The 15904-nt window shown below is 55.2% G+C and overlaps 1 protein-coding gene across 12 annotated transcripts in view; it reads left to right on the forward strand.

Annotated features, from left to right (window-relative positions):
• The first annotated feature begins 4776 nt into the window (after positions 1-4776).
• BIN1 (bridging integrator 1) overlaps positions 4777-15904 on the forward strand; it is a 51923-nt gene continuing 40795 nt past the window's right edge. For 3 of the 12 annotated variants that reach the window (XM_074363452.1, XM_074363453.1, XM_074363459.1), the window contains exon 1: positions 4782-5181. In XM_074363452.1, the coding sequence (XP_074219553.1) occupies positions 5098-5181 (84 nt within the window). In that variant the 5' untranslated portion in view covers positions 4782-5097. Of the gene's footprint in view, positions 5182-15904 lie in introns of all 12 variants that reach the window. The other 9 variants (XM_074363456.1, XM_074363457.1, XM_074363464.1 and 6 more) reach the window with 6 other exon arrangements.

Genomic DNA, 15904 nt, shown 5'->3' on the forward strand with positions numbered 1-15904 from the left:
ATCCCAGTGTAATTATTTTTCCCCTTTCACGCAAAACTATCCAAGTTTGGGCATTTTATATTAATTCAGATGGACCAGGTAGAGATGCTCAAGAGAAACTCTAACTTGAAAGCACTTGTAGCATTAGGGATTCACCAGGGTTGCCTCTTAGAAGGACAGGTTTTGGGTAACTGTGTATTAGTCATGACAATTGTGAGTGACCTCAGATTGGCTTTAGAAAGAAAAAAAAAATGTGTTGGCTTGTTTAGCTGGATAGTGGGAGGTGGGGAGTGAGCAGGATTCTGGCATGACTGGAACCAGGCTCTACAATAATATTGTTATGTCTGTCTCTCTGTCTTTGTTTCTCTCTCTGTCCCCATCTCCCAATTCTCAACACTTGTCATCTTCATTTTCTAGGCAGGATCCTAGACATATCCCCTTCTGGTTCTGCTACAGATTCTTCAGCATCCTCCCTGTCTGTGTAAGAAGTGAAGCCTGCTGTTCCAGGAGGAAGGTTTGGAGCTAGTCTGTTCCCCACACTGGAGATGGCCAGGTGCTAAATGATCCGAGCCCAGGACCCATTGGCCGCATGCCTTTGGGTCGACCTGTCTTCTCCAAGTTTCTCCAAGTCTTCATCTACAAGAGAATGGCAAGGGGTTCTCCTGCTATCGAACACAGGATTACTCTGACAGTTGAAAGAGAATAAAACAAAAAGTCTTGCTTTGTAAAGGACAGGATGAGGTTGATAAGAGCCATGGTGCCAGCTCTGAGCCTCTTATTCAGTTCTTGAAGGACTGAAGAAAAGCTGGCGCAAAGCTCTTTTGTCTCCCTTTGCTCGTCTGACTTTTTCAGGGTTTTAAAAAAAAATCATTTCCTCAGACCTCATGGCTCTGACACGCAGGCCATCAGGCGTGGCACAAGCTCGATCACACTGTGGTTTTCCAACCAGAGTCTCAGGGAACAGTTTCCTCCTTTCAGTCTGTATTTTGAATAGCATTTCCTTCTGATTACAAGAAGAGTGCATGAATGAAGTTTGGAAAATAAAAAAGAAGAGGGAAAAAAACCAAACAAAACCTAAGCCGAACTGCTTCACTCAGCGAGACTGACCACATTTGGATATCATTTGGCGTTCTCCTGTTGTACAATTTATTTTTATTTATTTAAAAAAAAATGAACTAATAGGCTTTTTTTTGAAGGGGAGGTAATTAGGGTTTTATTTATTTACTTACTTAATTATTTTTATTGAAGTATAGTCAATTACAATGTGTCAATTTCTGGTGTGCAGCACAATGTCCTAGTCGTGCATATATATACATACATGTGTTTTCATATTCTTTTTTATTAAAGGTTATTCCAAGATATTGAATATAGCTCCCTGTGCTATATAGAAGAAATTTGTTCTTTATCTTTTTCAGTATATAGTGGTTAACATTTGCAAATCTCAAACTCCCAAATTTATCCCTTCCTACCCCCTTTCCCCCCGGAAAGGGGGAATTATTTATTTACTTTTAATGGAGGTACTGGGGATTGAACCTAGGACCTTGTGCATGCTAAGCATGTGCTCTACCACTGAGCTATGCCCTCCCCACCCCCGCTGTATAATTTAATATCCTGCATTATTTCATTAACGCCCGTTACAGCAGTTCCTCATCCCAGACACATTAGGAGTGTTGTTTTGCTAAATATCTTATGTTCAGCTAGACTGGAGTTTAATCACTGTTGGTATCAGGCCTTGGGTATAGGCCAGGGGTTGGGCTGGATGGGCAGCCAGGTTGCTGTCAAGAGCGGGAGGGATGCAGAAGCTGGGAGGCCTGGGTCCTAAAAGTGCAGAAGGAAAGACACACCAATAGCACGTCGGATATTGTCTGCTCATCTGATGTCTGCTCATGGATTCCTGCCTCGGTATTTTCACAGGTACCAGGCTCCCCTCCTTGCCCTGTCAGTGCCTCCATCAGGTTGTCAACATCACTCCCTCAAAGGGCCTCCCACCTCTCCCAGCCCCAACCAGCCGTCCACACAGTGAACTCCAGAGGAAGGGGCTTCATCGCCCCACCGCTGGCAGAGCTGAGCCCAGGACAGTTACCTAGTAAGTGCTAAGAAACGTCTGGAGACTGAGGGAGTGCACAGACACGAATAGTAACAGCAACAAAAATAGCCAACACTCATGCTGTCAGTCTCGTACTATTATTATGTGATAAACATCTGTGTGACTAACGCTTTGCTAAAATTGTGAGTTATTTCCTGTACTTGGGATTCGAGAGTTGCAGAATATAGATATTTTGATGGTTCTTAATACACACTCCAAGATTGCTTTCCAGAAATTCTGTATCTGTAGTACGTGAGAGTATCCGTCTCTCTGATTTTAAGTAACATAATTGAAAAGACGATTTGCTGACTTGGTGAAAGTCAGGGCAAGAACGGTCTCACATTGATTTAACAAACACTTTTTCTTTTTCTTTTTCTTTTTTTTTCCTGCTGAAACAGAACTCTTAATATCCATGTCCTGATCATTTAAATCCCCAATTTTGTCAATTGTCCTTTTGTGCCATTTGTTCATTTATTTGTTGGAATATTAGCTTTTCTTATGAATTGTGAGAGTTCTATTTTATTTTCAAAAATGTTTCCCACTTTCTTCTACCTGTTAATTTTTAATGCCAACTTTCTTTTCAAAGTGGAAATAACTTAATTTTTTCCTGAAAAGTTTATGTTTTTCCATCATAAAAACAATGGACTATCTCAGTAAAAAGTCAGATACCATAAAAAACTATGAAGAAGAAAGTAAAAATCTCCTACATTTCTACCGTTTGGACTTATAATAACCTTTTGGAGAATTTCCTTCCAAATTTTCATCCTACGTGTTAATGGTATTTTTTGAGGTTTAAAAAATTTTTATTTTTCCATACCCTCAAACTAGCACTTTTTATTTCAATACGTTTTCCAATGGTTTTGTGCTTAGAAAAGTCTCTCCATTCCAGAGATCAGATAAAGAATTGCCTTCTCTAAAGAGATGTGTGTGTATTTTTTAGTTATGAAAGTAACACAGCATATTACAGAATATTTAGAAATCAAAGGGAAAAAAATCAGTCATAATGCCTTGACCTATTTCCTTGTGCCTGGTTCTTTTGGTCTTTGATCACGAGCATTTATATTTATTTTTGTGTGGTTGCAAAGTTAGTGCACGCACAATTTCCTGTCTTCTTTTCAGTCATAATTATACCTAAGTATTATTTTCATCATCACTGGCAAGTGATATTTTGAAACACCGCAGTCCAGCCAAGCAGAATCTCCCCGTTCCCTGGGGGCTGACTGTAATACGATTTGATTTCCTCCTTTTCTCCGAGGACTGCTGGAAGAAATTGCCCCTCGAAGATGGTTAGAAAAGTGCCAAACATAAAATTAGAAGGAGAGAGACCATGAGGTGAAAGCATGATGAGCTTTCAGGCGAAAGCTGTCTTAGAAACCCAGTCTGCATGGTTTAGGTTTTGCTTTTGTAACTCAGGAATCGGGCCCAAATTTATCGTAATAATTTTGACAGAGTGCTTTTCCTGGGAGGCAGTTTGGGGTATCAGCTGAGGGCTTCAGTGCAGGAGAGCCTGGGTCTGAATTTCTGCTTATCCCTTGTTCCCTTGTGATTTTCAGCAGCTGTAGAGCCTCGGTCTGTTTTCCTCCGAAACAGGAATAATGCTAGGCTAAGAAGACTGAGGTGCTGAGAGGCCTTGTAATAAACCGGGTGGAGTAGCCAGAGAGATTGGGGAGGAGCCTTCCCCGGGGAACCCAGGCTGAACCTTTTATTCCTGGGCCTCAGTTTCTCCATGCGTATGGGGGTCTTGGTGTAAGAGCCTCCCTGCTCCTCCCAGGGACTTCTGCCCTCACTCCTCCGGGGCGCTGGACACATCTGGGCCCCCTCAGCATGGCCTCCAGGGCTCCCCTCTCCAGCCAACTCAGCCCACATCCCTGAGGAAACTTCCAGGGACATACCCTGTCCTCTAGGGCAGTGCTGTGGCATCCTTGGGGAGGGGTGTGGGTGGTATGAGTAGACCCAGTGGACATTTATTAGTTTCAAACCAGTGTCATTGGTCTGTTGGCAAAGTTGTCACTGGTCGGTTAGCAATAACCTTATCTACTCTTTGAATAATGACCATTGATCATTTATGTTCCAGCCCGGAATAGGAGACAACCCCAGAGATGGTGGCTGAGAGCCTGGGATGGAGAGTCAGAGGTCTGGTTCCAGGCTTCTCAGTGCCTTATTTGTAAGACGGAAAAATAATAGCACCAATCGAATAGGGCTGCTTTGGAGACTGATTCTGAGATAATGCCTGTCGAAGAGGCACTGAGTGTACTGTTAGGCTCTTATTATAATAATAATAGTTATCCGCAAATTAGAAAACCGAGAGCCTGGTTGGCCTGGAACTAGGCACGGGGGACAGCTGACCGGAGGCGCCCGAGACCCCAAGTCGAGAAGGGTGAGCCTACAGGCCAGGAGGAGGCCGAGGGTCGACAGCGGGGCCAGAGGTAAGCCCCGGGGAAGGAGAGGGGGCTCCGGCGGCGCGCTCCCAGCCCGGGCGCTCCGATTTCGGGGGCGCGCACCAGTCACTACACTTGATCTTTGGTTTTTGAAAGCACCCTTCTCCTCCATCTAGCCTCCTTTCCTGGGCTGCAGGAGGCGACTACTTGGGAGGGAGGCGGGCCCGCGGCAGCGCGGGTCCCAGGACTGTCGTTGTAGTCCCCGCCCCGGGGCGGTGTCATCGGAGCCACCCTGGAGTCCCACTCGCCGGCGCAGCCTCGGCCACAGTGGGCGCCGCTCCCTCTTGGCCGGCCGAGCGGTTCCAAAGCCTGGAGTGGCCCTTTAAAAGGCAGTGTCTTGTCCGGAGGGGCGGGCGGGGGGCGCTGACCGCTGCTCGCTCTAGGCCCGGCCCCTCCTCCCCCTCCCCGCGTCCGTCCGTCCCTCCCTCGGTCCCCGCGTAGCTCGCTCGCTCGCCGGGCGCACGCTCCGCCTCCGTCAGTCGGCGCGGCTGTCTAGTGCGCGGCGTGGAGCCGGAGCCGGGGCCGGACGCGCGGCGGGGGCCGGGGCCGGGGGCTGGGAGATCGGCGCCCGCCACCGGGCGAGCCTGAGCCGCGATGGCCGAGATGGGCAGCAAGGGGGTGACGGCTGGGAAGTTCGCCAGCAACGTGCAGAAGAAGCTCACTCGCGCGCAGGAAAAGGTGAGCGAGCCTGAGCCCCGGCCGCCGCGCGATCTGGACACCTGTCCCCGACCCCCGCACCGGGGGCTGGACCTCACCCGGGGTCTGGCGCTGTCACCTGCGATAGACCGTTGCCAAGGGCCCTCGGGGGTCCGCAGGCTGCGCCCCCCCGGCACTCTGGGTGCCCTGTGCGTCCGCGTCCTCTGTCTCCTCACCTCCGGCGGGGGCAGGAGAGGGCGCAGCTGTCCCCTTGTCCCCCTCCTCCCCCCGCCGCCGCTCTGCATCTTCGCCGCACGTCTGCAGCTAAGAGACGGCCCACGCTCTTCTCGGGGCGCGAGGTCCGGGCTAACCTCGCCCTGGAGGCCGAGGCCCGGAGGCTGGGAGGCGAGGTGGCGCCCCGAGCCCTCTGGGACCACGCGGGCCGGGCATGCGGAGCGGGCGCTGGGGGGAGGGGGCCTGTCCCTGGTTCCCCGGGTCGCTCAGTTCCGGGAATCCCGAGGTTGCCCCTCCGCCCGCGGGGCCCGCGCGCTCGCTCCAGGCCTCTGGGCGCCTCCAGCGCCCGCTGTTCCCTCCTCTCCACCCGCCTCTCCACCTTCTTTCCCCGCGGGCCGAAGGAGGGGTCAGGTTTCCTTGCCCGAGAGGTGCCTGCGGCCTGGAAGCTTCGGCCTGGCTCCCGGGGAGCAGAGGGCTGCGCGCCCCTCCGGAGGTGCCCTCGCCCAAGCAGGGGCTTCGCGTTTCCGGCGGCCGGGGAGAGGGTGGCGGCTATGGTTTCGGGAGCCCGCGGCCGCGGGGATGGCGGGCACCGCAGGAAACCCGACCCCCTGGGCGCGGAGAGCGGCTGGCCCTGGGCCGGGGGCATAGAGCCGGGGCTTCCCGGGGCACCCTGACACTGCAGGAAATGCAGGATGGGGCGGGGGGCGGGGGTCCGCGCTCGCTCGTCTTTCTATCCCTAGCTGCCTCTGGCTTATTGAATTGGATCACGCCAGCTGCTGACGCCACTTCCCCTGCCGACGCCGACTCTGAAATCTGAGATTGCAGAATCTGTGCTCCAGCCAAGGTGGCCCCCCTGGTGCCCCCCTGACTGGGTCTGTCCCCTCTCCCGCCCGACACACGGCCCACGGCCGGTTGGGAATCCGGAGACCGGCCTGCCTTCCCCCGCCAGGCTTGTGGCTGTTTATAAACAATGACTTTTGCAGCTGAGACCTGCGGGCTCCCTGAGGATGCAGCCACGTGATGGTGGGGGTGGGGGTGGCCTGGGCGGCGAGAGCTTCCCCTGCTGCTCATCCTTGTGGTCCCGGGCTAAGGAGGTGGGCGGGTGTGCGTGGAGGGAAGGGCCCTCAGCCAAACTCCAGATCTGGCCTGCCCCAGCTGTCCTCCTCCCCTCCCGGGGCCGGCCGAGGGATTAGAGCCCCACAGATAGCTGGCTGGGGCCTGGGAAGATTCAGTCGCCCAGGTTGGGAGGGGGGACATGCTGCTGCCCTTGTGGCACCCCCCCCCCCCGCCCCGCCAACTCCCGTGACTGATAATCCATTTAGGTGCCCTGGGCCTAAGCCTGCTTCCTGCCCCTAAGGGGCTGAGGAAGATGAATGGGAAGGAGAGGAACAGCGGAAACAATTTCCCTGCCCCCACTCCACTGATGTCCAGGTTCTCCCCGGCTTCCCTTTGCTCTTGCTGTGTCCCCTTTGCCCTATTTGCCTTGTTCCTGCAATGGCACCTTCCAGTAACTGCAGGGGCAGTAGGCAGCCATGGGCTGTATCCCCTCTGCGCACGTGGCGATGTGTCATCACTGACCCCACTAAGCTGTCACCCTTCCCTCTTTGGCCCCTGCTCTGTGGCCATGGGCAGTTGGCTGACAGCTGGTCAACTATGGATGCTGGCCTTGGCCAAGGGCTGGCCCTGCCGGAGCCTGGACCTCTGGGGAGCTGGTGTTGCTGAGCACTGCTGCTGTTCCCTGCCCCACGGGCAGGTGCTGGTTGGGAGACCCTCCCCCATCACAATCAGAGCACGCCCTGACTCAGCCAGGGAAAGTAGACTCCTTTGTTGGCCTGACTGCAGTCCCCTTTCCCAGGAAGCTTGACTCCTCTGCACACACCGGTCTTTTCCCTGTGCCCTCCTGAGGCTCAGAGTCTGTGTGGCAGCCTGGGTTCCGCTGACCTGGCTGCCTCACTGTCTTCTGCGGCATTCAGGACCACATCTAACTCGCATGGTCCGTGGCCTCAGAGGCACTCCGCCCCCACCTCACCTTGGTCACATCTGTGAGTGATGGGGAAATTACAGTTGGCCCATTGGTATAGTAGGGCCTTTCCAGACCAGGGACAGGAGGAGCTTTGGTGGAGGTCCTAGGTCTAACCATGTAGAAAGGAGGGTCCGATCTCTCTCTTCTGTTCCTCTCCCTCAATTTCCCCGCATCTCCTTTCAGCCCCAATATCTGCCTAGGCTTAGATGGACAGCATACTGGAGAAGGGTTGCCCTCTGGTGCCTACCTGTGGAGCCAGCCCTCCCGTCTCCCTGCTCAGTGTGAGTCTCACCATGGGCCCTGGCTTGGTGTGGCCCGTCCATCTGCCGTCCTCCACTCCTGGTCTGGTGCTGCCTGTGCCCAGCGTTCATCTGGCCCCAGCTGGTGCAGAGTGACTGTTTAGGAACAAACAAGGGTCTTTGGGGGCTTGGCTGGGGAGACCTGATGCAGGCCCTTGAGTGGGCTGACTTGTGCTGTGTGCTGCCCTGCCTTCCCTGGTTCAGCAGATCCTGCCTGGACCGGTGTTCGGTGCCTGGTCCTGAGCAGAGCCCAGGGTGCCTTGGGGAACAGGGTGCACACAGCTCTGGCTGGCAAGGGGATTATCGTTGTCAGGTCTTGTGGCCTCTGACCCTAGTGTGAGGGGGCATGAGACCATCTGGGAGGGGTCCCCAGGGGCTGCCAGCCTGGCTCCATCACCGCTAGCCTCCCAGTCCCCGGCTGCCCCCAGGGCCCTCCGGTGCAGACCGCGTGCCTGGAGTTCGGACCCAGGCCCCATGAGGTCATCTTCCCATTGCATTTGGCTGGTCGGACCCTCTATAAATGACTCTGTCCATTTTTGGGCCTCAGTAGGTGGCTGGGCAGAGCTGAGTTGGGGGTGGAGCCTGGGTCAAATGACAGAGGATTAGGGATTGGCGGGCTGGGTCTTTTGGGGGATGGGACTGTTGGGGAGAAGGGACAGCTGGGGTGGGGGTAGAATCTGGCCTGCTTGCCCCTGAGGTCCACTGCCCAGAAGTGCTCGTGGAGCAGGCAGGAGGGAGGCCGGCCTGTGCTGGTGGAGCCGGACCAATGAAAGGCACAGGGAGGAAGTCTCTCTGCCCCTGGTCTGCCCCCCACCACATCCTTGAGCCCACAGGGGATGGGGAGGCAGGGCTTGGAGGGGCTGGGCCCCGGGGGGCTGTCAGTGGGCAGCCTAGCCCTGGCATGTCGGGGCAGATGCTTACTGGAGAAAAGGTGCAGTGGCAGTCATTTTATAGGACCCTGACATATGGCCACCATGGTGCCATGCTCATTTGCATGATTAAGGTTCTCATACTGTAGCCACAGTGGTCTCCTTGGGAGGAGCCAGGCCTTTACCACCAGACTTTGTGCTTACAGCAGCCTTCAGAGCAGCCACGCCACACCGAAGGCAGGTGCCCTGGGAGCAGGGAGCCCACCTGGGCCTGCTAGAGGGCCTCTGAGGCCCCGGGCCCCAGCCAGCGGGGCTGTCCTCCACCCAGATCCCACATTGCCCTCCCCTTCATGGTGTCCACCTCTCTTCCCTGGGTGTCCTCTCTCTCATCTGCCCCCATGTTGTCTTTGCCCCAGTCTCTCTGTACCTCCCTGCCCTGGGTCCCTTTCCTCTGATCTTGCACCAGGTTTTCTGCCCTTCTCCCTGGACCTGAGTTATTTACAGAGATGGTGCCTCTTGCCAGTGCTGGAGGAAGGCTTCCCAGCCAGGCGTCCTTCCTGGGTAGGGTGTTCATGGAGGCTTGGTGGACATTTGGCTGAGGACTGTGGGCGTGGAGGTTGGAAGCACGGCCTCCGGGGTGGGCTGGGGCCCAGACGTGAGCTGAGCTCCTGTTTTGGGCTCATGGCAGGGCCTCAGGCAGGCTCAGGCTGTTTTGCTCAGGGGCCTGCAGAGGACGGTCAGCTCCTGGGGCTGCCTGGAGCCTGGAAAAGGTGTTCCCTGAGGGACAGAACTGGGCCAGGGTGTGTGCCGGGGAGTGGAGGTGGGCTGGCTAGTCACCAAAAGAAGGGTGGGGTGTGTCAGGAGTGGTGACGCTGGTAGACTTGGGCCGGATTTCATAAAGTCTTGAGTGATCTCTGTATCCCGTGTGCTCTTGGAGACGCTGAGGCTTGAAATCTTCACCTCCCTCCTTCTCAGATGATCCTGCCAGGGCCCCCTCCTCACCTTCACCCCCGGCATCCTCCCAGGCCCTTGCCCCTGGACTAGGCGATCTCTGCCCAGCTTGCCGCTCACAAGGCATGTGGATTGGACAGGCATGTGAGGAGAATGCTCTGTCCCTCCCTCCTGCTGGAGGCCAAGGCCCGGACTCACATAGTTCTTTTTCCATGAAGTTCTAGAATCCCTGGGTCCTACCCTCGGCTGCAGGGGTGTGTCAGAGACGGAGCAGGCGTGTGGCCTCGTGGGCAGGTGGTCCCAGGCTCCCCTGACCAGCGGGGACACTGGGCAGGTTGCAGGACCAGCCTGAGCCTGGTTTCTTCGTGTATAAAATGTGGATAATAATGGTTCCTCTTCGCTGGCTCGTGGAGACTAGAGCCTTGGACAAGGGCCCATCACACAGCAAGTGTGATGACCTGCAGGCCTCCCTCCCCCACAGCCCCTTCTCTGGGCCCCTGTCCCCGCGAGTGTCCATTACAGGCCTCTATAGACAGCTAATCCCAGCTGAGCCCTGGACTGATGAGGGTTTATAATGTCCCAGCCCAGAGTGGTGTGTGTGTGTGTGTGTGCCTGTGCAGAGGGGCTGGGAAGGGAATCGGGTGGTGCCAGGGGGGATCTGGACTCACCTCCACAGAAATCCGGCAACCCTGGCTTAGTTTCCCTCTTCCTGGGCTTTGCTCTGGCCATCAGTAAAGTGACTGCAGGGTTTACTTACTCACTCATTTATTCACAAAACAAATATTGAGCACCCACTCTGTGCTGGGCACTGTTGTAGGGACGGGGGATACAGGGCTGAACAGAGTCAAGCCCCCATCCACCTGGAGCTGACGTTCTGGCTGGGGGAGACTGTAAAGAAATGAAAAGTACTGCGGCAGGTAGCTTCCCTGAGAGCAGGGAAGCTCTTCCTCCATGCAGTTTGGTTGCTCAGCTCAGCCTTTAAAAGTGCAGATCATCCTTCTTCTTCTTTTTTTAAATGATCATAGTTTTTTAAAGAATTTATTTAAAAAAATTTTTTGAGGTGGCGGTAATTAGATTTTTATTTATTTAATGGAGGTACTGGGGTTGAACCCAGGACCTCATGCATGCTAAGCACGTGCTCTACCACTGAGCTGTTACTCCCCACCCCACCACTCATTATTTTAAGCAAAGTAAGCCAGAAAGAGAAAAATACTGTATGATATCGCTTATAAGTGAAATCTAAAAAAAAAGAGACACAAATGAACTTATCTGCAAAACAGAGACAGACTCACAGACATAGAAAACAAACTTATGGTTATCTGGGGGGAAGAAAGGTGGGAAGGGATAAATTGGGAGTTCAAAAGTTGCAGATACTAAGTACTATATATAAAACAGATGAATAACAAGTTTCTACTGTGTGGCACAGGGAACTATATTCAGTATCTTCTAGTAACCTATAATGAAAAAGAATATGAAAACAAACATATGTATGTATATGCATAACTGAAGCATTATGCTGTACACCAGAAATTGGCACAACATTGTAAACTGACTATACTTCAATAAAAAAGAATGCAAAAAAAAATTTTTTTTTAAAGTGTAAAGAAAAGGACACTTAATGCTGAAACCAGTCAGCAGGGCACCACCAGTTGTGGGCCTGGGCAGCTTGGTGGGCGGGTCTCTCACCCAGGATGTGGGAGGGGAGGTGGGAGGGGCCGATAAAAGAGGAGGAGGAAGGCTGCAAAGGTGGCAGAGACTGGGGAGGACCACCTGTAAGGTTTTTCACATCCAGCAGCACCTCAGGGTGGTAGAAGCCACCAGTCTCTAGGCAGCTGGGGTTGACTCCCTCCCCCCCCACCCCGTTACTACCCTTGCGCAGGTCACGTTGACCCCTTTGAGCCTCAGTTTCCTCAACTGAAGTAGGTGGTGGGTGCCCCAGAGGATGCTGTGAGAATTAAATGGACACGAGCCAAGGGCAGGGTGGGTGGTTCTTGCGCCGGGGTTGGGGCCTGCATCGGGGGAACTGGGGGGGCTCCTGGGGCCTCCCTGAAGAGGCTGCTGCCACCCCAAGAGGCCACGTGGTTCTGGACTGGGCAGTGAAGCTGGCTTAGGGCCAAGGGCTGGCAGGAGTCAAGGCTGGGGAATTCAGAAGAGAAAGGCGGGCTCTTCCTGCCCTAGGGGAAGCCTTTGTCAAATATTAACTTAAAGGTAGCCCGGTTTGTGGCCTACTTGCTGAGTGCCAGGTGCTGTGTAAAAATGATCATCCTCGCTGCAACCAGGTGAGCGTTGGCGTGACTTGTGCATGAGCTGTCCTGGTCAGCTGTCTGGGGTGCCGCGACTTCCTTGGTGAACAGCTGTCAGGCCTTGGGGGAGGCCTGGACACTAGCAAATGGGTCTTACCAGGGAGAGAAAGCCTGTCTTCGGGGGGTATCATTTGACAGACTTGGGTCCCCACACCTTCTCCCCCATTAAATGAGATCTGGGATTGTTTATCTCCTTCTGGACCCCAGCCTGGGGTCTAAGCTTTACTTTAGGGTATGACCTTTCTGTTTTGGGAGTGTTTGGTGGGCTCCAGGGTTAGGGGACAGCCTGGCATTTCATGATGCAAGTCTTGGGACACGACTTCTGCTTGCAGGTGAGGACAGGTGAGGCAATGTGCGTGTTGTCCCAACTATAAAAGCTGCCTCTGGTTTATTCAATATAATAGAACATACTTTATTCTGAGATTATATCTCCATTTGTGTGTATTGTTGCAACAGTGTTTCTTTTATGAAATGATTGTTTCTTCATGTTCTTGGAGAGGAAATAGTTATACCGATGAACACACACACACACACACACACACACACACACACACACACACACACACACACGGAAGGTTTTCCTAGAAGTCTGGGACCCGCAGCTCTGGGGAACTTGCGGTCCACCCTGTGGACTGGCTGCCTGGAGCCGGGGTGGGGAGGATGCTCTCCCGGGTCCAGGCTTGACGCAAGCTCCCTAAAATATCTGCTCTGTGCAGGTGGGTCCTGCCTCCTGTGGTTGCTGTGGCACTCCCAGCTCTGCACACAGTAGGTGCTCAGTGTATATGTGTTTCTTGGATGCCTGGATTCTTCTAGCGGGTGGAGACAGGCCCATGGCCGGCAGAGGCCCGGGAGGCCACAGGGTTTCAGGGTGTAGGGTGGGAGGGGTGGGGGAGGTGTGGCTGCAGGATTTCCGGCCCCCAGAGAGCACAGGGGCCGGTTTGAGCTCAGGTCTTGGGGTTGGGTGGAGGGGGTGCAGCATACCCCAGCAGTGGCCATTCCGGGGGACCCAGGCATCACCATTCAGTACCTTTTCTCTAAGTAAAATGGCTCAGGGCTCCGGTGGGGCTTACCTGAGCTGGGGGCTGCAGTGCTCCGCCCAGAGACCTGAGTTCTCAGGAGTGAGTTGGGGCCCTCCCGGGGGTCCTTGTCCTACCTGGGAAAGCTTTGGGGTGACAGAGGTGCGGGGGGTTGCTGACCTGGGGGTTGTGGAATTTGCTAGACCCAAGAGTCACTTCTGTCCTTAGACCCCTTTCAGCTTGTTCTTTGCCAGGCCTTTGCCCGCTGCCTCCTGGACCTCACCTTTGGCCCCGGCCCTTGACCCCGGTCTGAGTCCCACAGCAGATGGGGTGGGATCAGCGCCACAGTATGGGTGGACGGTGGGGTTGGAGCTGGGGTAGGGGCTTGGGCCTTGGGTGCTGGGAACTGTCCATGGTGCCCCCGGGAGTGGGCATTTGTACCCCCCTCCCCATGCTGTCCCCAAGCCTGGGGTGACTGCCAGGTCCCCAGTGCTGTCTCCGCTCTGTGGAAGGGTGGCGACACAGATATCTCTGCCTCTGCAGCTCGAGGCCCGCAGTGGGGCAGCGGGGAGCCGGCCCCGCGGGCTGGGAGTGAGTGGGCAGCAGCCGCAGCTGCAGCAGGGCTGGGGGGAGGGGCTGGGCCAGGGCTCTCAGGCCTCCCGGGCCCCTGCCAGTCTCCCCATCCTGGAGCCCCCAGGGCACCTGAGAAGGGCATCCCCGCTGGGTCCTTGCTTTAGAAGCCTCAGCTTCTTATGCTGAATTAGCTGGTGGAGGCTGGGATGACCTTATGCCATCCTCTTGCTTGTGGCCTGCCCACCGCGGCCAGGATGCTGAGGCCTGAGGGCACCTAGAGGAGAAGAGCTGGCCCCTGCCCTCAAGGAGCTCCCAGCCCCCTGCACAGTGCCTATCCCAGCACCGGGGGTGGGGTTGGGGGGGAGGCAAGAGAAGGGCCCTGGGGCCCTGAGGAGCGTCCCTTCTGGCTTGGGCAGTCAGGGAAGACTCCTTGGAGGAGGTGGCATCTCCTCCTGATGGAATGACCCCTGCCAGTGTCCAGGAAGGCACGGAGGGGTCTGGAGTAAGGCTGCCATCCTGGAGTCGTTGGGGCTGGGGCCACTTCCTGGAAGGGCCAGTGTACCTCCTGTGCCCCCTCCCATTACATGCATACCTGCTTCTCTCTGTCTTTCTTGAAGCCCCAAGGTGACACTGAGGAGCGGATGACGCCGCTAAGCTTGTAGAGCTGGACAGCAGGGAGGGCTCGGTGGATCTGCTCACCCCTGTCCAGGGCACCCCTGTGTGCTCTCCCCTTGCAGGCCAGACCACAGGGCCAGGTGGGGGACCTCTAGCTCCTGGATCAGAGCCGGGGAGGGTCCTCAGAGGATGAGGGGGCATGCCAGCCGGTGGGGACCCAGGTTCCAGGCGTAGACGGCCGGGCGAGTCATGGACGACAGTAAGGTGACGTGTGGATGAGGCTTGGGGTGAGCGGCTGGCTGGTGAAGGGTCGGGCTTCCCCCCACCCTGCCCCCACCCTGTGCTGGAGGAGCTTGGACGCTGTGGGGCCGGAAGGGGGACCGGGTAATGGAGACTCTCCAGCCCTTTTTCCAACAGCTGCTGCTACTTTCTTTGGACCCTTTGCTCAGCTCGGCCCCTCCCTAGGATGACGGCCAACATGCCTGGGCCCTGGGTGAGCCCAGGCCCGCCGTGTGGCACTGAGGACAGACCTGGCACAGGGAGACCAGGGCCGGAGAGACCCCTCGAGGGGACCCCTGCTACCCCTCCTGGCTGACGTGGGCCCCTTGTTTCTCTGCTCTGAGAGGGCACCCATCTCTCAGGACAGGTCCTCCAGCCCATCAGTAACCATCTTGGGGCCTAGATGTGGGTGATGAGTGAATGAGAGCAAGGTGGGCAAGGGTCGAGGTGACACTGAACGAGGGAAGGAGGTGGGGGGCGTGTGTGGGAGGAAGACAGACCTGGACAGAGAGGAAAGGAGCCTGGCCCCAGAGACCACCCACCTGCTCTGGGGCCCTGGGCAAGTCATGCCCTCTCTGATCCCCATTTCTTCTTTTGATAATGGGATGGGGCTTCCACACAGGGCTTGTGGAGTGGGCCCAGGAGGCAGTGAATACGGGAGCGAACACATGGGTTCTGTTCTCTGGAGCATCTTTTTTGGGGAGAGGGTAATTAGGTCTGGTCTGTCTTGTCTGTCTGTCTGCCTATCTATCTATCTATCTATCTATCTATCTATCTATCTATCTATCTATCTATCTATCTATTTAATGGAGGTACTGGGGATCGAACCCAGGACCTCATGCCTGCTAAGCACATGCTCTACCACTGAGCTATACCTTCCCCCCATCCAGGGAGCATCTTGAGGAGCCCCGGGAATGCACAAGTGCAGACCATTCTGGCTTTTGTATTGTGAGCTGTTTGTTTTTGCTGATACAGGATTTTTGAAATTAAACTGCATTGAGTGCCTTTTTTTCTCTTTCTTTCCTGTCTAGGCTACAAGCACAATTAGGAAGGATGATATTGCCTCCCTTAGGAGGGAAGTCAGAGCCCCCCCACCACTACCCATCCCAGCCAGAGCTTGATTGAATGGGTGGGGGGAGGACTGATGGTTCCAGGTTTGAGGGGCCTAATGAGGGGAGGGAGCTGGGGACAGAGATGAGGGGTCTCTCATCATTCATTCATTCATTCAAGGAGTCAGGTGTGTGGCAGAAAGAGCCCAGGCTTGAGAGACCTGGGGTTGAACCTGGGCTCGGCCACCGAGCCTCAGTGTGCCCATCTAGGGACTGGGAAGCGAGATTCCTCTCTAACTGTGGGCAGGTCACCTCTGGGACTCTTGGAAGTGACGGTGGCAGAGCTGAGTTCTGCTGGGTCTGGCTAGGTCCAAATGATTCTGTAGGGGAGGGCCATGTGAGCATCTCCATGACGTTTTGTACTTTGCAAGAAAATGCTCTCTCCAGCCGTTTCTCATTTGTTCCCCTCAGGGACCTAGGAGGTAGGCAAGACTGGGTAATGGTTCCACTTGGCAGATGAGGGCCCTGAGCTCAGGGAGAAGCTGTGATTTCCT

The sequence above is a fragment of the Camelus bactrianus genome, chromosome 5, assembly GCF_048773025.1.
Source record: "Camelus bactrianus isolate YW-2024 breed Bactrian camel chromosome 5, ASM4877302v1, whole genome shotgun sequence".
In the NCBI taxonomy this organism is placed as follows: domain Eukaryota; kingdom Metazoa; phylum Chordata; class Mammalia; order Artiodactyla; family Camelidae; genus Camelus; species Camelus bactrianus.